A 23038-nucleotide genomic window follows, 5' to 3' on the forward strand; every position below is an offset into this window, starting at 1 on the left:
AACCAGTTTGAGCCACACCAGTATGTTTTGGACCATTTGTGTAGAAAAAGTGCTTTATGTAATATCTATGAATTCTTGAGCAAGGCGTTTGATAACACTCAGTGACATTTGTTTGTTCACTAGCGTCGATAGATTCTGTAAAATGTAAGGTTGCGTTAAGGTCCACAGAACCGTTTGAGTTGAGTAGCACGTAACTGAAGATTGTTTAACTTGTGGTGGAATGCAAATAGTTTCATAAGTGATCCAAACGGTTATTTTCAATGTTTCAGGGTGTAGTCACACAAAACATCAGTTGCTGGTTAAGACCAATTTGAAGATGTATAATACTCTAGGCGATGACATTGCAAAGGTGTTTCTCTGCATTCCACATGTAGGGGGAAAGTGTAACAGCAAGAAAGGCAACAGTACATATCTGAAAAGGTTTGGCTTGTACACGATCATGTTTAGCCAAATGATATTTGAAGGATACATGAAAATCTGACAGCCATACTCTAATCTAGATAAGATTAGTGGGTTTTTTATGAAAGAATCAACCTTGTCACTAAAAGATTTAACTTCAGAAACGAATTCATGTCATATTCATATGTGTAACTTCAGATTTAGAGGAACTTTACATATTCATATGTGTAACTTCAGATTTGGAGGAACTTTGCATTACAAATGACTTAGAAGTGGATATCTGCAACTTTGAGTGACTGAGTGAGTTTAGTTTTACACCAAACTCAGCAATATTCCAGCTATATGGAGGCGGTCTGTAAAAAAATCGAGTCTGGAACAGACAATCCAGTGATCAACAGCATGATGATCGATCTGCGCAATTGGGAACCGATGACATCCCAACTTTGAACACCAGAGTTCTACAGAATTCAGTGGTAATTGAAGAGATTTGTTTCCGAAAAGTCTTTCCGTAGAGTTTTTGCCTCTGTATAGTTTGTCATGGGTCAGCCCACACAAATATGTTTATTCCTGCGATTCTTGCACATTTTGAGAGTACTGTTTGAAGTAAGCCGAGGTGGAAACGACTACATGAGTGAGTTTAGTTTTACGCCGTACACATCAATATTCCATCTCTGTGGCGGAGATCGGTAACCGAGTCTGGACCAGCCAGTCTTATGATCAACAGCATGAGAATCAATCTGCGCAATTGGGAACCGATTGCATGTGGCAACCAAATCTGTTATCCCGTTAGCCGTCTCTCAACAACAATGAGATGAGTTCGGTAGAAAACAAAAACATACATCACCTATTATGGTTAGTGACTTTGTCTAAAGATTACGTCCGTGTTAAATAGATACGTTCAATTCATAAACATAATTAAACGTTTTCGGGTTCACAACAATCCATGTTATTCCTGTATATGCCTTAGAGTCTGCATTTACGTATGAAATATCAAGCATCTTTGCAATACATGTGATACACACTTTTGCAGGCTTGAACTGTAGGACACAAAATGCTGTAGCCAAGTCTGAGGTGACCATGCCTAACTGATCAGAGTGCATGTGTGATTTGTGGATAATGAGCATGCCAGACATTTTGCATGTTGCCTCTGAGGGTGGTTATTTTCGGATAGTGCTATCAATTTTATCGGCCAAATCAAAGTTGACAGTCAGTAATTGTTATGTATTGTCGAAAATTTACCTTTGAGTAACATGTCGCCAAAACTCGCTTGCAAGATTGATACAGATATGGTACTGAAAGTTTACTTGTTGATTATTTTTTGTGAAGAGTATATATATTGTAGTGAACAACTGAGTCCTGCAAGGACGATAGCCTTCTCTGCCTGTCCTGAGATTACAGTATAAAGACCATGTCCAAGCGTCCAGATGGGGTTTGCAGAGGAACCTTTGTAGGTGAAGTGACAGTAGGTGGTTTGTCTCTATTTGTTAGATTTCTCCTCTTCTTCTTTGGCTCGTTGTGAAGCTGACATTTCAGATGGGTTTTTGTTCAGTCTGAATATCTGTCTGATAACCAGACGTAGCTTGGGTGAATGCGTGAATGAAGGTTGAGGGGCTGGAGCTGAAAGGGTAGGCTATGCTGAAGTTATCTATGTCACGTCAAAGAGCGGTGATACAGAACGAGTGACCGCGAAGGTAATGTTTGTTTTGCTTGAGAGTCCATTAGCGTGTGTGAAAATAGATTTATCCAGCAGTTGGAACTTTTGCACCGTTTATCTCCAGCAATGGTTAGACCACTGCAGTTATCAGGATTGAATCGAAAGACGACAGAAGTTAAAAGTAACTTTTCTTGACATCATAACAGGGAAACCATCGTGAAAGACTCGATGGCAAGTTATTGGCATGCGGGACACAGGGATGTCCTTTCGCATATCCTGTTTCAAAACTGCAGGAACTGACCCTTTCACACAAAGATGAATGGCAGAGTATTCTTGTGGTGAGAATTTGACTCTTGATTGTGAGTATGGATAGGAGGGGGGTGGGGGGTTGGCTAAGAATTCATACACAACAGTGAGACTTTGTGTGATATAAGTGATGTAGATGTTATTGTAAACAACAATATAATGTTATTAAACTTCCATCTTGGACAAACCCATACCTTGGAACAGAAAGCATTAAGGAGGGATGGCGTTGCAACAAACGAAAGGTCAATATATTGTGTTACACCCAAATGAGCGGATACAAGTGCGACATTGTATCATAACACTTTTTTCACATATCAATCTTTAGACACTCGTGAAATAAATCTAGAATACTACATAACAATTTTGTTTGAATTGATATAATCTGGATAAAATTGAATTTACACACAGAGACTCAATTAATGAGTGAGTGTGTTGCATTTTAAGCAATATGTCAGCAATATCACAGCTATGAAAACCAGAAATGGCCTTCACACATTGCTCCCAGTTCTTCGGTGTGACGAGCGGTCGTTTTAACCACCAGGCTACCCCACAGCCTAACCTACAGCTTATGAATCTCTGTACTAGCACTAGTACTGTTTGTGATGCCTCAAATACACATAATTTGTTGTTGTTTCTATTTTCTTTCTTGATATGTATCTTTGTTTGGTCATTTTTGCTGCTGTTTTTTGTTTAGTTGTTTGTTTTTGTTTTTGCGTGTTATGCTTCAAATTTGTGTTTGTTATGTATCTTTTGATTGTTTTTGTTTGGTTTCGTTTTTTATTGTTTGTGTTGTTTTGTTTCGTTTTTATTTTCGGGATGGGGTGTTTTATGGAAGGAAGGATACTTTTACAGTTTTCAGCTCTGGGTGATTCACTAATATATATCAACAAATTTTTCTCCAGAGTTATTTTAGTTCTGCTTTGTTGGACAGTCTGTACTGGTCTATAGTTGAACGGCGTTGTGCATGGATAGTTAACACTATGGATAGCTCCACAATCGCACAACTGTTGGCGAGCGTAGTAATATATTACTTACCTACCAGTGACAAACATCCAATAGCCAAGTTATTGAACAAGATTTTTTTTTCTTTATACAAACCATTGGAAGCTATTGACGAGCTACAAATTAAGTATTGATCACGTCGGTGACATGTAGACGTGTGGCCGTTCCAATTTCGGAGATCAATTTGTATACAGCTAGGAAAATTTAGGAAACTTTGGAGGATATGCTTTCAACGTTATTTCTGTATAAGCCACTGAAGAGTCACAAATGCAAATCAAACGTATTGATGTAATGGTCTCACAAATACACGTATTGTGATCAAAGTAAACATTAGACGTAAACCTGTATAGGTAAATCTCATTAAGTAAACCCAGTACAACCTCCTCAAACATCAATGAAACTACTGGAACGCTACAATGGGACTTGATTATTGTGGGTGTTTACGTGTGTTGAGTGGGTTACACCTGGAGCAGCTGCTAGCTGCACCAGAGTATTTAAACACTGACACATTGGTGCTACCGTCATCACATCCACAGGTAAAGGTAAGTGTGAGTAGGTGCAGTTACATTAGCATCATAACTCGTTATGACTGAGACACTCTGGTTCGCTGTCGTTAGGAGATTTACAGAGTTACCTCCCTTAGATATTTCAGGATCTAATACACGGCGATTTTTATATTCAACCGGTTATGATCCATGATGTGTTGGCTTCAAAGATGGAGTTTGTCTACGATCTATGTCGCTCATGACTGGCCTCTTATACAGACATGATACGTAGTACTGAAGAGGTACTGTTTAGTATTGTTTTAAACCAAACCTAATCGTTGTCCTTTTATCATGCTGTTCACCTATTGTGTTCTTCATGACGTACACTCATCCAGTCAGGTCAGCCTCTCGTCATGTTGGAAACTCACTGTACTTTTTAATAACCGTGTTATCATTTACCCATCTTGATTTGCCAATCTCTTGTTCACACGTGTGGTTAATCACTTATTCCATATGTCAGTCAATTCTGCAAGTCTGTCATCCACCCGTTCCCTTATTCTGTTTATCACTCATCCAGTTGTTAATGTGTCATTTTGATCACTCGTTCTGTTGGTAATTCATCCTTTTGGTCACTCATGATGTTGTTCATTCATGATGTTATTCATACATGATGTTGTTCACTCATTTCCTAGTTCATGCATCATGTTTTCACTCGTCATGTTGTTCACTTATTCTGTGTGTTACTCGTCCTCATTCACTCATCCTGTTGTTTGTAACTCTTGTGGAGTCCACTCATCTTCTCGACCATTCACTCACCCTGCTGGTCTCTCATCGTATTCTTGTGGTCATTAGCTCACTCACTCCACTTCATAAGCTCAGTCATTCTGGTGATCATTCAACCTCAAGAGAATCACCTTTCTGACTCCTAAATCTTGTTTAGTCAAACGACCTCAATCGAGGGCTAGATAAAGTTAAACTTCATGCCTATTTATCCCAACGTGATAATTGTACCAAAATCACATTTTCACTGTTATAAACTGTACGCAAGGCGTCTTTAAACCAGGACTGTCGGTGAACAACATTTTATAAAATCATTCCTATTGCATACCTGTAACTGTCGAGGCTGCTTCGGTACAGTGGCAGCAGCTGTAACTTTCAGTTAGTGTTGGGAATCGTATCTTGACCTTGAAGGGGCGATGGGGTAGCCTAGTGGTTCACGCATTCGCTCGTAACGCCGATGGTCTTGGTTCGAATCTCCACATCGTTACAATGAGTGAAGCCCATATCTGATGCTCCCAACTGTGACGTTGCTCAGATATTGCTAACAGTCATATTGACTCACTCACGTGATCTTAAAACATTATCTGGCCATCTGAGAGAAGAACAATATGCTAATATACCAAATGTGTCCTTTCCATACTGAACAATGCCTGTAGTTTGTCCTGTTTCCAGTAGAGAGGGGCAGGGAGTTGTCAAAAGAAATATTATTTCCTAACAAAGAGAATATTATTTAACAGAATTTCAGCTTATGTATTCATGCATCATTTTGGGTCTCTCTGTCCAGTGTTGGTATGGTGTTGTTGAGCATACGTTGAATGAAAGAAGGAGATATTAAAGTAAAGGAACACTTTGGCTTTCGCATACCGCTTCATTTCGGCTTTCACATACCGCTTCATTTCGGCTTTCGCATACCGCTTCATTTCAAACCAATATTTAGTGATGAAATGTATGGGCTTTTGCATACCGTTTCACTTCAATCCAATATTTAGTGATGAAATGTATGGGCTTTTGCATACCGTTTCACTTCAAACCAATATTTAGTTATGAAATGCATGGACTTTTGCATACCATTTCACTTCAAACCAATATTTAGTGATGAAATGTACGGGCTTTTGCATACCGTTTCACTTCAAACCAACATTTAGTGATGAAATGTATGGGCTTTTGCATACCGTTTCACTTCAAACCAATATTTAGTGATGAAATGTACGTATGTGACTATATTTCGATAGTGATAATAATTTGCTGATAAGATATTCCATGGCACGACAGAACAAATAGTCTGTAAATTAGTATGTGCACTCATTTCATCCCCTGACAAATGTTCTCGAATGGAAGTATTTCGAATGAAATTGTTTGTCCGGCTATTAGAAAGACAAACTGACAAGTGACTCCGCTGTCCTGGTTAAATGACCACTAACGGAACGAGCCATATGCCTTGAAAACAGCAGCTATTGTGATCATCTTACTACTGTCCACCGTTGTGTTCAGTTTCAATGTGTGACCTCACGCTTGTTTCGAAGAAAAATCGTTTTCCTTATGAAGTTGTATCGACCCTCCACTTTCAACACAAGGGGTAATCTTACATGATCTTTAATGTATCTTAGCATGAAAAAATTACTCTCATGAAATTAATAGCAAGTAACAGTGAGGGTATTTATTGAAGTTGATAAGCTTGTTTGCCCATCCTTTTCAAATTAAGCTGAAATAATAAGTTAATGTCGTCTCCACATTAACATTGCAATGGCGTATTTAAACAAAAACAATAATATTATAATATGATATTATATGATTATATACGATAATAATATCAGCTGTTACTGTGAATAAATGCTTTGGAGATTTACATGGTAAATGGAAAAAGAGCCAACATTTGTAATGGTTTGGGGGATTTACTTGGTAAATGAAAATAAAAGCAACAAACATGAAATGGTTTCGGAGATTTACGTGATAAATGGAAAAGCAGCGTTAATGGTTTGGGTGATTTATGTGGTAAACGGTAACTGGGAAAAAATTGTAATCGTTTGGGAGATTTACATGGTATATGCAAGCCATTTTCTGATTTTGGAAATTTACATGGTAAATGGGAAAACGGTGTCGATGGTTTTGGAGATTTACATGGCAAAAAGAATAACAATTTTAAACCTTCTTGGAGATTTACACAGTAAGTGGTAAAAAGAACCTTTTAATGTGTTCTATATACTATATGCTCTATATATGCTGATTCTGTTATGTGATAGACAAATTATACATTGTCAGCTTCTATTTGTGAACCTGTCACTTGAAACGAATGGATAGCTATTCAACAAACCATGTGCAATATGTCAATACGAACTTGTACCGTTGAACCACATTGTGCGGTGAACGTCGATAATGTGCACAGGTATTATGTGTGGAGTTAGTACCTCAAATTGCTTCAGACGGTGTCGCCTTAGAAATTCACAATTATGATATTCTCAATACATGATTGATTTTACCATTCTGTGCAGTAAAAAGCTTTCTCCTCAGTGAGCGTAATGTAATAATACCGTCATAGTTTGGTTCTTAAATAGTATAACATGCAGTGGGGCTGACAGGTAGGTTACGTTCATGGATTCAGCATGTCCGAAGCTTCATGACTAAAATGTCAATACGAAGAGCACACATAGCACACATGTATTACATACGAAGAAAACATTAAGAACAAGCCTTACTATCTGAAAACTCAACAAGATCGATATTTCCAAGTTATTTGTTATGGTGATTTCAAATTCATTAATTGATGATGATTAATTTTGAACAGACAGTTATTTTGCACTCTAGTCTGGTAATAATGTATGGTTGTGTAGGGTAGTGTTTACAGCCTTGTGAAGTCACACTTGGAACGTGGTTCGATTCCCCTCATGGGCACACATGCCGATGTCATGTTCGGCCAACACCCTGGGATGTAGGGTCGCGTAGTGGTTAAAGCGTTCGTTCGTCACGCCTGGGTCTCGGGTTCGATTGTCGACCTGGCTAACTATTCTCGAAATGTTCGCAGCCCTACGAACTTCTTAAGCCCATTCTTAACACATTGGCTACGATCAAAGTTAAGAGTTCCTAGGACTACGAACATTCGAGAATGAGGGTCCTGGATACAATGTGTGAAACCCATTTCGTGTGTTCCGGAATATGCTGAACATTGCTAAAGACAGTGTAAAACTAAACTCACTCACTCGACCATCACAACCACAAAGCATGTAACTGTTTGCCTTCACAATGAATATTTGGCCTAGTGGTGACAGTGTCATCTAGTCACGATGACAGTCAGTTTTATATTCTGCTCTGTGTTAAAATGGTCTTGGTAAAACTGTCCCAAAGCATTACTTCACTGTGTGTTTTCAGAATCGCCATGGAAACCGTCATTGTGGCGCTTACATTGCTCATCTTCGTCGCAGGGATCAAGGCCGACTGTACTGTATCATCAACCATACGCATCTTAGGTAGGTCTCAGGCATTCCTCTGTTGCTTTTACACCATATTGGATGCAATGACCTCCCTTTGAATGTAGGCGTGATGTGTTCGGGAGCGTGGCACGATTGTTACTAATTTAGCTGGTTGTCTAACGCCATGTCTTGAATCTGTAGATACAAATAATCCGAACCAAATATTCCTATGCTTGTCATCACTTACGTCGATAAAAGAAAATATGATATGACTAAATCAACAAATATGACCATTTGATCCAGTTATCCGCCTCTCACGACAAGACTCGATTGCTGGAAACTAATTGTACCGATCTTCCTACGATGTTGTCATCTGGGCCCATGTGCGCAAAGCGGTCTCAGCGCAACAATGATTGAAACTCAGATTCTCCGACATAGGCTTAAGATAGTCGGAACGCTAAGATTGCTTTGTGCAAGTGGGGCCTGGTATGCTGGTGAAAACTCCGAGAAAACTTCACTCCAGATTACTTGCAAAACTTAATAGTTCTACTAACACAGAAAACACAGGAGAATGGATATAATTTCGTATCGGAATAAGTCGAGCGGGCCCGAGTGAAAAACCGTTAATATTTCAAGATGCATGAAGCGAGTGATGGTAGACTGGATTATGGATCAGATTCCTCCAGCAGGAAAGTTGTCTACGATGTCAGGAATGTGGTAAACATCAGACAGTATTTATAATACGTCTTAACAATAACATAAAGCGTTTCCCGTTTTGGGAACGCCATAGGTACAAGTTCATTTTAAGATTATTTCATTGGTTTGGTGACCAATTCAATTTAATTTAGCTTTTTTGCTCGTTTAGGTGGAGGATATGTAACTGTTTGACCATTAATGAATGAGAATCATCAATACGACTGAAGCCTCTTGACCAAATTTCCTCTTGACTCTCCAACCAGATCTCACAACCAACCCTACAACAATCCTTAGAAAACCAGTAGAACTAACCCTGCAATCACACTCTCCAAGCAGACCTCACAACCAACCCTACACCAACCTTAGAACCAACCTTGTAATCAAACTCTTCAACCAGGGATCACAACCAACCCTACATAAAACCCATAGACCCAACCCTACAATCCATAGAAACCTTATTTCACTTGAATTCCAAATGTTTATTCAATACCAAACATTATCAACATTGCAGATACGGTTTCTGACGGAACTTTTCAATGTAGTAATGCAACGAGAAAGAAGAAATATTAGGCGTGTTTACCTGGCTCTATTACGTTGGCCTGTATTTGGCTGTGTCACCCCTCAGAGATTACGTAAAACACTTTTCATTCAAAGTGTTTTTCTTTCTCTGAATTTTATTAGAAGAATATTTGTTCTTTTAATGTAGCACTATTTTGCTAAAGAATCGCCAACGCGTGAACGTATGATGTAAATCCAACCCGGGTGCATACAGGTAGCAAATGTAATGTAAGTCCCCATAGTCCCTAGTATAATAATCCAATTTTAGTTGCTGGTGATCTATGCCCCAGTCATGTATCGTTTTATGATTATCTGGTGGCTTACTTTCTATGTGATACTCTGGTATTTTCCTGTTCCTCGTCAACAGTATTTTTTTTGTTTGAGGTTGGTGTTCTAATTAACTAATTTATTAACTGTCCGCGCCACCGTATGCCTGAAATATTGCAAATGTGACTATAAACATTAACACACTCGCTCACTCAACTGGCAGTGTCATTAAGGTAATTGTGTTCATCCATTCAGGAGCTGGACAAGGCAGTTGTAGTGTTGGCCAGCAGACAGTGGCGGATAATGCGAATGTGCCTACAAGCTGCGGCATCACCTGTCGTTGCAGCGGACAGATCTTGACATGTTGCCTGTACGTATCTTCACCTCATTAACAGAATACGTTACATGTTTCATGGTTAACAATTTCTTTTCCTATACACGACGCTTCGGAGTTAATTCTTGCTCCTTCATCACGTGAATACTGAGTCAGTACATAGAGTGGATACACATACGTGTGTATAAGTGTACAAAGGTAACAATATATATAGTTTTGAGCATGTGCGAGGATATAAATGTAATTACGAAGCCATTGAGATTGGAATAATGCACAAAGAAAACAATGTATTGTAATGAAAAAGTCAAGAGCGGAGGCCGGATGTGTTGACAGGAGCGAGAATGTACATTGATGTACAGCGATATCAATTTAATTACGACAATGTACGTTCAACTTCTAAATGCCTTTTTAAAACCTCATTAATAGGTTCATGGTCTTAACTGTGTCCTTCAGCGTAATAGTGAAATTTCTGTAAGGTAGCTTATGAGGTTCGTCTGTTTCGTAAACGCAACGACCTTTGGTGATTTGGGCAAGAACTGCTCTTCAGCAACCCATGCTTGTCGTAAGAGGCGACCTGCTTGACACCGTGCAACCTTATCCAAATTGTGTAGATCGATGCGTACGCTAATGGAAACAAACAAACAAATTCAAACACTTCGCCAAGTTCAAACGCCAGTTTGTCATGCGAGATCTTAATGTCGCCTTACCCTCCACAAATCAACACATTTTGAATTTGACGACAGCTCGAGTAACCTGCATCAAATGAACACTCAGTAGAGTGTGTTGCCATGACACAGAGAGTTGTAACTGTTCAGTGACAAAAGTATTCGAAGTATTTTCCAGTGTGGAGTGAAATTACTCATTCCCAAGCTGTGGTTGACTGTAAGATAAAACCTTGTATTTAATACAGCCGAGTACCGATAGTACATGACACTCTGATATTTTTTGTGTTCAGATTGTGTTAACACAGAAGTTCATTTGTCCATACTGGGCAGTGGGGTAGCCTAGTGGTCAAAGCGTTCTCTCGTCACACCGAAGTCACGGGTTCGATTCCCCACATGGATACAATGTGTGAAGTCTATTTCTGGTGTTCCCCACCGTGGAATTGCTGGAATATTGATAAAGCGGTGTGAAACAATACTCACTCACTCACTCGACCCGTGAAGGTCCGGGGTATCATAATGACTTTCAGCAACCCCTTCTTGCCATAAAAGGCGACAATGCTTGTTGTAAGAGGCGACTAACGGGTAGTCGCTCACTCACTCACTCACTCACTCAATTGTTCATCCGTATATTTATCGTTTACGGTCAATGGAAAGCGTTACGGTACATAGATAGGGGTGGGATTTTGCTTGACTATTTCAAGAGCGGCGTAAAACTAAACTCACTCACATAGACAGACTTAATTATGTTCTCACGTTGACGTTTTTAATGTGCTTCCAGTGGCAGCACCTGCACGCATGTTGGCGCCGCATGTTCAAAAATCCAAGTCAGTGATGGAGGTCTCTCCTGTGCGCTGAAACGTGGACGCCGGGACGTCCTGACTCAGCTCCTTCACCGTAAGAAGAGGGAGGAAGAAACAACGACGACGGAGGACAGAATAGTTATAGATGGCACCACGTCTCCTCCTACTACTACAACCACAGCGGCAGCTCCGCCCGTTCGTTCCAAGTAACAAGCACCATCGTCGCCATTAAAAATAACGCTTATATTAAATTAGTTAATAACACTTATTAAATTAGTTAATAACACTGCGGACGCGTGGACGAGACCTGATATTACGCACTGTTTGCATTGTATACACTGGAAACCACACTTACTACACGGATTTCTGTTGAAACGTCACAGTTTAATAAATTGACTTCTCATGAGAGCACGGCTTGTTGATTTGTAAATGAGAACTTTCACTAAGAACCTCATGCTTAATAACAGCGTTTTTTTATTCCTTTTTAACGTTGAAGATAATATCGGGTTGACTGACAAGACATAACTAATAATTCAGATCAATACCACCATCTGCCCCAAACAAGCATGTCTGCATTCACGAAAAATACATGAATCGTAAAGGTGTTTGTAATGTATCGTTTAAAAGTGAAAACTTTAAAAGTGAAAAATTATCTCAAATTTCATTCCTTTCATTCTTGAAGTAACAACAACATCGTCTACTAGGAACATTCGTAAACCACTACAAGAAGTCAGTTAAAGATCTCGCTCATCACCTGGGTTCGATTCTCCATATAGGTACAATGTGTGAAGAACATTTCTGGTGTCCCTCGTGTTATTGCTGGAATATTTCTAAAAGCGGCTTTAAACATATTCATTCACTCAATCTTGCAGAAGCTCAAACTTTTGCAAACACATGGTGTCAACATTTATTTTCGGTACTTTATTGATATAAATGTTAACAATATTTGTACGCAAACAGCGAAGCACTAGGAAGGTGTCGCGACAGATATTTGATGCGTATTGCCATCTGGTGTTTAACCTACATGTATTCGTTTGCATACAAGACACAATATTGTTTATGCTTTGACTGTGCAAGGTTCTCATGTTGCAAATATCGAAGCGTCCACTTTCTGTTTGTGTACATTTATCCCACCATTTACGCTTCAGGTAGCAGCAAACTGTCTCTCGATACTGTTTTAGAATCAGAACAACAAAAATACCACGGATCATGAACTATATTTTTGTTAAAGTGTTTTGTTGACTGAGGTGGGATCGTACTATGTCATTAACTTTGCCAAAGGCAAGGGAATACTTTTTGTACTTTTTCACAAAGCATATAGGGACATGAAACACTGCATAGTTCCCCATGGAGATGAAAGCATAATACAGCCTTTATAGAGACAGTGATGACTATATAACATACACCATGGTCCCTGTGGCGATAGTGATGACTATATAACATACACCATGGTCCCTGTGGAGATAGTGATGACTATATAACGTACAACATGGTCCCTGTGGCGATAGTGATGACTATATAACATACACCATGGTCCCTGTGGCGATAGTGATGACTATATAACATACACCATGGTCCCTGTGGAGATAGTGATGACTCTATAACGTACAACATGGTCCCTGTGGCGATAGTGATGACTATATAACATACACCATGGTCCCTGTGGCGATAGTGATGACTATATAACATACACCATGGTCCCTGTGGAGATAGTGATGACTCTATAACGTACAACATGGTCCCTGTGGAGATAGTGATGACTATATAACATACACCATGGTCCCTGTGGAGATAGTGATGACTATATAACATACACCATGGTCCCTGTGGAGATAGTGATGACTCTATAACGTACAACATGGTCCCTGTGGAGATAGTGGTGACTATATAACATACACCATGGTCCCTGTGGCGATAGTGATGACTATATAACATACACCATGGTCCTTATGGAGATGGTAATGGTCGCCGCCATATACGCTGGAATATTGCGGGGTATATTGACTGTCTCATCCAAAAATCTTGAGTCGATGGTTCCCTCCAATAGTCCACACCATTTGCTGTCCACATTCCAGTTGTCACAGCAATACCTGATGTTGCGAGGCAATAATACAGTTAACGGAAAACATTCTCCCAGTCCCTGAACAATACTATTTCCCTTCTTTACTGTAGTGCTATGCTCTGCATCTAGCTCCGGATCCTCTTACGTTTGAATGGAGAGGGGTTTGTGTCACAAGTATACAGTCAAAAATACTAAGCATTACCCAATGAAGTCAAACGGTGTTCAGTTACAAAACATGAAATATCACCTGAACAATCTCTATTTGTGTTCCTCTGTCAGGATATTTGAAATTCCTTTCTAAGCACCATGTAAGGGCAAACAACCAATCCAGCTCCAAGCTGTTTAAAGTGTGTGACGAATGCAAGTCCATGCATGAAGTTGACAACGACAACACCTGTGACATGATGTACGACATCCAGGACGAGGAAACGATTTATTGGTAACAATCTGCGCAACATGTGCTCATGAATGGTGTTTGAAAGATTGAAAGAACCAACGAATACCGAGTTACGGGAGGCTACTTTAAGCACATTTTCATGTAAAACCTGTGCATTTTGAAATATCAAAGCATACATTGTTAACATTACGTTAGAGTAGTTTGCGATCTTTGTGAAGAAATTGGATAGATGACTACTTCTACGTTGTATTATCAGCGGCAATCAGATTTTTGTTCGTTTTCAAGTAAGTGTGAGATGGTGTTGCTTTGTCAAAATAGGGCACTCATAAAGTTTAATACTGGTAGTCGATGCTCATGCTGTTGGTCACTGGATTGTCTGGTCCAGACTCGATTATTTACAGACTGCCGCCAGATAGCTGGAATATTGCTGAGTGCGGCGTAAACCTAAACCCAATCACTCACTCACTCACTCACTAATATTGGCAGCATTTCGGATGTTGTATGGATAAAATTTCGATTTTCATGACTGCAAAGTGGTACTGAGAAGTAGAAAATAAGACAGGACAGACATATATTCATCAAGCAGGCATTAACCAAAACAACATGAGATGCAAGCGAAACGCAGTAATAACAACAACGACGGCATGTACTTTGATTATAGTAACCCCAGAAACAAGCACGATGGGATACAAATATTCAGAAATGGTAAGAGTCATCTTAGTCACTGCAGGTAGGTGGGTTGAGGTACCCTTGATTTCTACTGACTGGGTACAATATTATGTGCCGGCGGATTGGCACTGCCTCTACAAGGTTTTTGTTTGGACATTGTTCGAAACAATTTATACATTTTTGATTGAGCGCGAAGTGCGAAATGTGGAAAGGGTTATTACTGATTGGCCTTGATTAGATGGTGGTAGGTTGTAGCGATGTAATAATCTCGATCTTTGTTGATTTTCATTTGGTGATGACTGCCTCTAAGAGTTTTATTGTAGTGTCTGACTGGTACGGTTTACGGACGTTGGTGTCGTCCCTAAAGCTGGTGTGGGTAGGATAGGCTTCCGTGCGGTTGGACATAGCTGATTTGGAGACTTTTGTTCCTTGATTTGGGGAATCTGAAGACGACTGTAGTCAACCTCAGCAGCAGCCATCACTCCGACGGGGATCAAAGCGCTGTCCATGGGACTACAGTTCATCCCTTTCAGACAGTTGAAAAACGACGACAGCGACCTCATCACCAGACTACAGTTCATCCCTATCGGACTGTTGAAAAACGACGACAGCGACCTCATCACGAACTTCAAAACCAGCGCCATTTATCAAGGAGTTAAAATTGACTTCCTCGGTCTCTGAAACACTTGCCAAATCGAATACAAGAACACGCAGCCTCACAACTGTATGTTCACATTTTTTTTCAATAACGTGATGGACTCCTCCTTGCGAGGCATGTATAAAAGTTGGAGAATCAGATAAGGACAAAATTTTATGGATGAGCAACTTCTTTAATCAACTTCTTGTATCGTTGTCCTCTTCCTTGCTTGACAACGATACAACTGTATTCTTGTCCTCTTACTTGCTTGACAACGATACAACTGTATTCTTGTCCTCTTACTTGCTTGACAACGATACAAGAAGCTGTATCGAAACGTCGCTACACCTGATTAAGGAAGCTGCTCATCCATAAAGCTTTGTCCTTAAGTGCTGGACCTTAAGTGGTGTTAAATATCCAATCGCATATCAGAACCACATTCTGGTCAGGTACCAGCACCACAGCTATAACGGCCATGATATTCTTTGTATCTATGTCATCTGACATGCTTATAGCCGTTTGTAACGGTTTAGCGGTAATAATACCGTTTGATACAGATGAATGTCAAAATTTTGAGCGTAATGGAGGTGATAAAGCTTGAATGATGTTTGGATTCAGGTGAATCCAAGTAGCCACTACGTCATATTAACAGACCTTAGTTTAGACCATGTTAGTAAGGAAAGTGACCAAAGTGATGCTACCGTTAAAGTAATGGTCAGATCATATTGATGGAGAGGACATAACTATTAGAGAACTGATTCCAGATCGAAATGACAGAGACTTTCAACATCCAACTGACAGCACTATACCAGCCCTTTTTCGTGATGTACAGGTCGAAAGAAGACAAGCGAAAATGACTGCCTTCAGTAATGGGTAATAGTTACACGCTATAAACATGCTTATTTCCGTCACTTGTACACGGACTGGATTTGTTAACGCGTCTTGCGATTTACATATTCGACACGCACTTGACACGCATCACCTTGTTACGATTGATAATGGAATATGAACCTCACTGTACTTGAACTAATCTGACTATGACAGATAAGCGTGATGCACACCGACACGCACGTGCGCCCTGCGTTATCGCATGACCCACCATTTGCTGATAATCACTCTTTAACCTGCGTGAAAATATGTGAAAAGTATCTCTTTGACAACGCACTGACAGATCATTCAACGGTATGCCCAAATGAACAGCACTGAATTGTTAACTTTAAATAATGCCACGTTTTTTCTGCTGTTGAGAACGAGGAGTTTGGTGCCTTATGGCTCCTCTGTTAATCCAGAGAGTGTATTGTCACAATTCTAAAACAGGTGATCACATGTGTAGAGGGCCTATACTCTTTACGACAAACTGGCAAAGCAGGTGACTGACCACATACAATTCAAATAAGGGGGTCACGGCCCCGACCTAAGATCATTACATTTCTATAGTTCTCCGGGTTTCTGCCAGCTTCCAAAACAAACGCTACCAATCGTGAAAGTACCCAGTCGATACAACATCAATTACGTCAGCTAGGACTACGTGTGTGTACGTATTCTCATTACTGATGAGTAAAGATTCATCTCAGTCACGCTCATGGAAGGTTCAGAGTCCGGCGTTGATGTGGAGAACGCAACGTTGATGGACATGGGGCTCAAACATATAGCGAAGGTACGGAGAAAAACAGTCGTCCCTCACTTGGCGGCAGACCAGCTTCTTCACATTGGCATTCTCAGGATAACTCTTAAATACCGTTACTGAGAACACAAACCGAAAAACGTACATGAGTAGGACGTCGTTATACAACGAGTACAAATTCTGAGCGCGTGTACCATTCCACTTTAACCGTCCTCAGTATTATCTTTAATTTGTGGTTGTGCTAGTTGATAAATAACAGCTTTTTCCCCTTTCTCGTGTTTCAGTCTTCATTTACAATTGCCAGTTGGGAAACGTGTTTCACGTGTCAGGGAGAAACAACGTATGAACTCACCGGAGCGTTCTAATGGATGTCAGTATATAAGTGTCCTTGCAGTAATACACAAATCACTAATATAGACAGTACAACTTAGGCAGAAATAGATAGTGTATGACAGAAATGAACATGGTGAAGGTGTGAGGGGTATACGGAAAAGACACAAATTCATACACATTTTAGTCATGAATAATGCTTTGTGTTTAAGGAAATCATGAACGGGTAACAAAATCTTTTGACTAACGTTTGCAGTTTCTAAGGAATTTCGATACAGTGAGGTTAATCCAGTGTTTACCTCATGGTTTCATGAACGGGTAACAAAATCTTTTGACTAACGTTTGCAGTTTCTAAGGAATTTCGATACAGTGAGGTTAATCCAGTGTTTACCTCATGGTTTTGAAGCACAGGTACAATCTTTAGAGATGTGTCTGTCACACTTATTGGGCAGTCTCTACATCCTAGTTCTGGTCGAGGGTGACATTGTCAAGACGTTATTTCTGTGAAGTCGCTTAAAAACCCGATGGAACTCGCATTCGTCAGGTCTGATGGTAAGTGGTTCCACAAGCTTATGGCAGACGGATTAAATGATTTTGCGTAGTTTTCAGTTCTGGATAGTTGGAACTATTCCTTTATGACTGATTACTCAAAGTGGAAATAATCAAGTGGAATGAGATAAGAAAGATAGTTGTAGTTAATTTGTAACACAAGCTATATTTGGGACTACACTTTTTCGCAAAGTACACATCCTAGCATATGTGTTGGGATTCGAACCCACGTCCTCACAGTCAGTAGCTTAATCGCCATCACAACCGCCTAACCCGCTCAGCCGCGACGTCCACAAGATTTCGCTTTGAAATTTCGTGGGTTTATTTTTTTTTCATGACAAATGCCTCATGGATTCCCACAAATTATTCTTGAAGTATTTAAGTGAAGTTTTGTGACCATCGGGTTATGATCTATCGATCTGTCACCGAACACTTATCCCACTATGACTACAACAATAAACGGCTGGTGAGACAAATGATTTGTACGTAGACTGTATTGGTTTAGGTGATTTTTAAACCTTCGACGGCAATGAACAATAGGAGATACTTTCTTTATAATTTATAATAGTAGCTGTGTGAATAAAATAGAAAGTATGATGGAAGTATCATCGGCAAAAAGATTATATTCCCTTCGATCTCCTCTAAGATGTCGACAATAACGGCTGCAAACAGGAGTGGTTCTGACACTGATCCCTGCGGTACGCTGAGGTCAGATTGTGAGCCTTCGATTACTTGCCTGTGTTTACGGTTTTGCCGGTAATTGTTAAAGCAATTTCTATTGATTTCCGTTCATACAATACGCCGTAAGCATACCTAAAATTCATTTATGCCGTACTTTATCAAACGCTTTGACATCAGAGAATACAGCTTTGACTCCTTCACCTTCATCTGGTGCTCTGGCAAGGAAATCACATTTGTGTGTCAATTGGTAAACAGTAGAATCACCTGGCTTCATTCGTTATCTCCAAAATACTTAAAAGCATGCTTAAAAACACATTGTTAAAATTAGAAACTATGATTGTAAATGCAACAGGTCTATAGTTTGTGAAACTACTACAGTTACTAACAGGAGTGACGTCCTCCTTACAGGGACAGTATGAAGCTTGCTTGACAAAACATACGAAGGGGCTAGCGACAGCACAGTGATGAAGCACACGATTTCAATACCTCATTGCTAAAACAGTCTGTTTCAATAGAAGGATATCTTTGAATTTTGCGTGTGAGGACAATATCGCTTATGTGTACTTGATTGTTTGGGGTCTCGTTCAGGGAACGCTGTCGTTGATTGCGATGAAGAAATCATTCATTACATCGGCTATTAATTGGCTGTCATAGATATTACCGTTGTGGCTAACTGAGGGCATTGTTTTAGACCCACTGTCACCTTTTACAAAAAAATGTTTCACAGACTTCATCATATGCTATTATTTTGGTTATATGTACATAGGCTTCTAGTCTAGAAACTAGTCTGAACCAGACAATCCAGTGATCAACAACATGAGCACCGATTTGCTTCAGCCATGTCTGTGACATGTTTCAACCAGGTCAGTGAGCTTGAGCCAGATAGTAACCTTTCGCTTGAGTGTGTTTCTGTTACACATATTCCTTAGTATTAAATACCGTTGTCAACAGACTTTTCAGTTAATTGCCAGAACGTCTAGGTTTTATAAGCACAGTAGAAAGTACCTATGAAATAATGCCTGTTTTTGCAACTGATTTTCTTCAGTGTTGCCTCAAGTCTAACCATGATCTAAATGTCATCTACTACGAGTGCGTATAGTATATCTCGTACATCAATGACATCTCCTCTCTTAGTTACCCTGTCCTAATCTAATGAAACTCAAGAGAAAGGGTGTGATGCTGCTAAGATCTTTCCCTGAAGGCCAAGTGTGGTGTGTTACGCCATGAAGTTTGTTTTATGCCGCTTTTAGCAGCATTCTAGCAATATCACGGCGGGGGACACTAGAAATGAACCTCACACATTGTACCCATGTGGAGAATCGAACCCAGGGCTACTCGACCTACCACATGGTGCATGAATGACTGGCATTTGCCCGCAATCAGCATGCAGGAACGAACTACGGAATGACTTAACTATCTATAACTTTTTATTGTGTTGTTTGTCATTATTTTTGCGTTGCATTTTGCTTTGTAAGAATGTCTGCTACGTCGAAAACAGCCGGGGTGATTCCAACTGCTTGTGAACGAATCTCACAACGAGACTCCGACATACATGAGACATAATCATATCATACGACCACATGTTCAAGCAATTATGTTAGAGAAAAACCTCTTAACAGAATTTTTTTCCATTAAAACATCGATATCTCTCCGTCTGTTATTCTTTCATGGACAGTGGGCGGGAAGGGTATTTTATGTGACAGCACGGGTGTCTGCACAATCGAACATGTCTTTCATAGACTGGACGTTTGATCATGAAACGTTTTACGCTTGAGTGACAGCACCAAAATCAACACTCTGTCAAGCCCCCAAACTCCATCGATCTATACGTACGGAGTGTATATCAGACTACCACGAAACGCTCAGCAGTCGATATCATCTGTTGCTGCGCTGTTGAGGGGCATAAATGATGTTGATTAATATCATACATATTTATGAACACAAACATAAGTTCAGAGGAAGGTCAATCCAGTTGTTTAATAGGAAACATATTCTAGGTGTGTTGTGCGAGCCCCCTCGAAGCAGGGCTTGCTTTCTATTACCCTTGACGACAGACATGAACTAGACCTGCAGAATCGATGTCCATCATGGATTAATTGTCAGCGATAAATCATATTTGCTGTTTGAGGCCATGCATACTTGAAAAATAACTACCAAGGTTCAGTGTCATGGCAAAAACAGTTGTTTCTTGGTCAGTTCAACTGAAAAACGAATTGGGAGTGTGACTGCGTTCAATCTTTCCGTCGAAAACCTGTTTTAGAGTCCTCATTTTAGTCCAATAAGTAGCTTTTAGCTACATTTGGGATCCCTTGCAGTTGCATGCATTGCTTGAATAGTGCAAAACACAACATTAAACCTTACTCTTTCTTCTGAAGAGTAGTAAAGCGCTTACAAATGAGCTAACGAAGGTTTAACGTCGTACGTAAGATCAATTCGCCCAAATGATGGCGTACATGTGTGTGTATGTATAGCTGGTTGTACTTGTCCGGGCTTAAGCTGGTTTTATACCACTAGCTGAGATACCATGCTGCAGTTAAGCATGAATACCCCACTGAGACAAATTATACTGACTCCGAGCCGACAAGTCCTTGTACCCATCAATGCAAAGCGCCAGGCAGGGACAAACAAGTACCATATTTTAACGTCTTTTGATATGAGGCGGCCGAGTGTCGAACCCGGAGTATTAGCTCTCCGGACGGATGCTCTAGCCACTTCACCATATAGCTGTTCATTGTCATTTCAAGTCCTAAACACTGATTTTCGGTTCTGAAATAAATAAACATGCAAACTAAGTGACAAGAGATAACATACCACATTATGTTACTAGCAATATATCTAATGTGTGGATAAGGTGTAGAAAGCACATTCATGGTGACTCTGCCAATATGTATGAGATACAACAATGTTTGAAAGTTACAAATATAACACTAAATAAACATGTAGCAAAGCACTTTGCATGAAATTTGATGTCACATATCGCGAGTAGCACATGCACTTTGTGCACATCGAACTTATTTTTTGCATGCTTTTCGATACCTGAAATTCACACAACGGATATTCAAAACTGATGAACGGTTGATTATTGTCTTCCCTTCTCTTTCGCATTGAAAGAACGCAACATCAAATAGTGCAGTTACTTTATTCCAGTAGTATATATACTGGGCTGACCTATCTTCAAGTGGAAATATCTCCACATTAAAAGATACCTAATGCTGCAGTTAATCCAGCTGATATCAACAATATGGAGACTTGTAATGTTCCAAGGCTAGAGGATTTTGCTCAGATGTGCATATCTTCCAACAGTTGTTCTAAAAGCTCAATTTTCTAACATGACGATGTTCCTTGACATGAGAGTGTGGATACAGCTGGAAATTACTTAAGAAATCTCCCTCCATTGCACAATATCCTAAATTTCACGCCAGTCAAGACTGAAAATACGTTCGAAAACATGCATCGTGCTTGTGGACTTGGGAAACAAATGTGAGTATGTTCTGATGCATGAAGACACAGGCAAGTTTGCATGACGTTGTATATTGTGAGTGAGTGAGTGAGTGGGTGGGTGGGTGGGTGGGTGTTTGAGTGAGTGAGTGAATGGGTGAGTGAGTGTGTGAGTGAGTGAGTGAGTGAGATTTTACGTCACTTTTACAGCAATATTACGTTATCTGTTTCCAGTTGATTTTTTGTGAACATGATATATCAGATGATAACACCAAACGGATCTATCGGATCTAAATGTCAGTAATTATCTGGGTGCAACGATTCGGAAGGTCATAATGCGATACAAATCTTGATACAATGGCCACGATATGCGACATATGCGGTAAATTGGTGCACCGGAACCAGATGAAGGCCAGAAAATGTTGTACAGATGGCAAAGGCAGTGACAATAAAAAATGTGAAGCCAATTGGTCCCAAACAACACATGCGTGGTAACTACTTTTGATCTACATTTAATACTTATCACAGGTGGTATTTTTCTGTTGAAAGGAATAGTGTGTCTTGTTCATTCCAGACTGATATCATCCTTGCTTGTAATACTCCTGTAGCTATTACCGTTTTGAATAACCATTGTAATTCAGCAAGCATGTGCTTCATAATGTTTACGCGTGGGAAATAACTTTTTAAACTGTTTTATCTTTAATTCAGTTTCGTTTATTTATTTATTTTCATATTTTTGGTGGCATTTTATGTCTTTTTACATAGGTATAAAGTACACTAATTTTGTAACATATAGTCTCTCCTAATCCTTTTGGATACTTTTACCTCTTGAAAATTCAATATGCTGTATTTTAAGTTCTGCTGCACAAATTGTGAGACTTTAATAATCCATATTGCATAGCATTGCAAAACATTGTATAACTGCAGGATATCACATTAATGGAACACCCTGAAAATAGCACCTAGCATTATTATCTTAGCTTAAACACCGGCATGCAGTACAGTTTGTTTCGTCCAGAACTATCATCTGAGAAAATCACATTGTCCCAATCAAAATTTCCATATTGTAATCAGTTACGCCTTCGCTCCTTTTGTTCAGGTTTCATGATTGTTCCTCTACTGTTCAGCCAACCCACTGCATGCAGCTTAGTTCTAATTGTCTACTTACAGACAGCCAGAGTCTATCCGTCAATCATATCCAGCCTTACGTTTTCTACGCTCCTTCGTTTGATTTTAGAAACAAGATTATCAAGCCGCCTCCTTTCTCCGACATTAATTTTGGACCTCCCTGGTGCTGAATG

General features: G+C 39.8%; 1 protein-coding gene across 1 annotated transcript; it reads left to right on the forward strand.

The window, feature by feature from the left end:
* Nucleotides 1-3776: 3776 nt before the first annotated feature.
* Nucleotides 3777-11758, forward strand: LOC137273381 (uncharacterized). The gene is made up of 4 exons (XM_067806009.1): nucleotides 3777-3903; nucleotides 7990-8087; nucleotides 9807-9921; nucleotides 11329-11758. The coding sequence occupies exons 2-4, from the start codon at nucleotides 7997-7999 to the stop codon at nucleotides 11558-11560; spliced, it is 438 nt and encodes a 145-aa protein (XP_067662110.1). The 5' UTR covers nucleotides 3777-3903; nucleotides 7990-7996; the 3' UTR covers nucleotides 11561-11758.
* The last annotated feature ends 11280 nt before the right edge of the window (nucleotides 11759-23038 follow it).

This window comes from Haliotis asinina, chromosome 2 (genome assembly GCF_037392515.1).
Source record: "Haliotis asinina isolate JCU_RB_2024 chromosome 2, JCU_Hal_asi_v2, whole genome shotgun sequence".
In the NCBI taxonomy this organism is placed as follows: Eukaryota; Metazoa; Mollusca; class Gastropoda; order Lepetellida; family Haliotidae; genus Haliotis; species Haliotis asinina.

Coding starts and splice junctions, on each gene's coding strand:
- LOC137273381 (XM_067806009.1), top strand. CDS start 7,997: ATGGAAACCGTCATTGTGGCGCTTACATTGCTCATCTTCGTCGCAGGG. Junction 8,088..9,806: donor ATCAACCATACGCATCTTAG/GTAGGTCTCAGG, acceptor TCATCCATTCAG/GAGCTGGACAAGGCAGTTGT. Junction 9,922..11,328: donor CAGATCTTGACATGTTGCCT/GTACGTATCTTC, acceptor ATGTGCTTCCAG/TGGCAGCACCTGCACGCATG.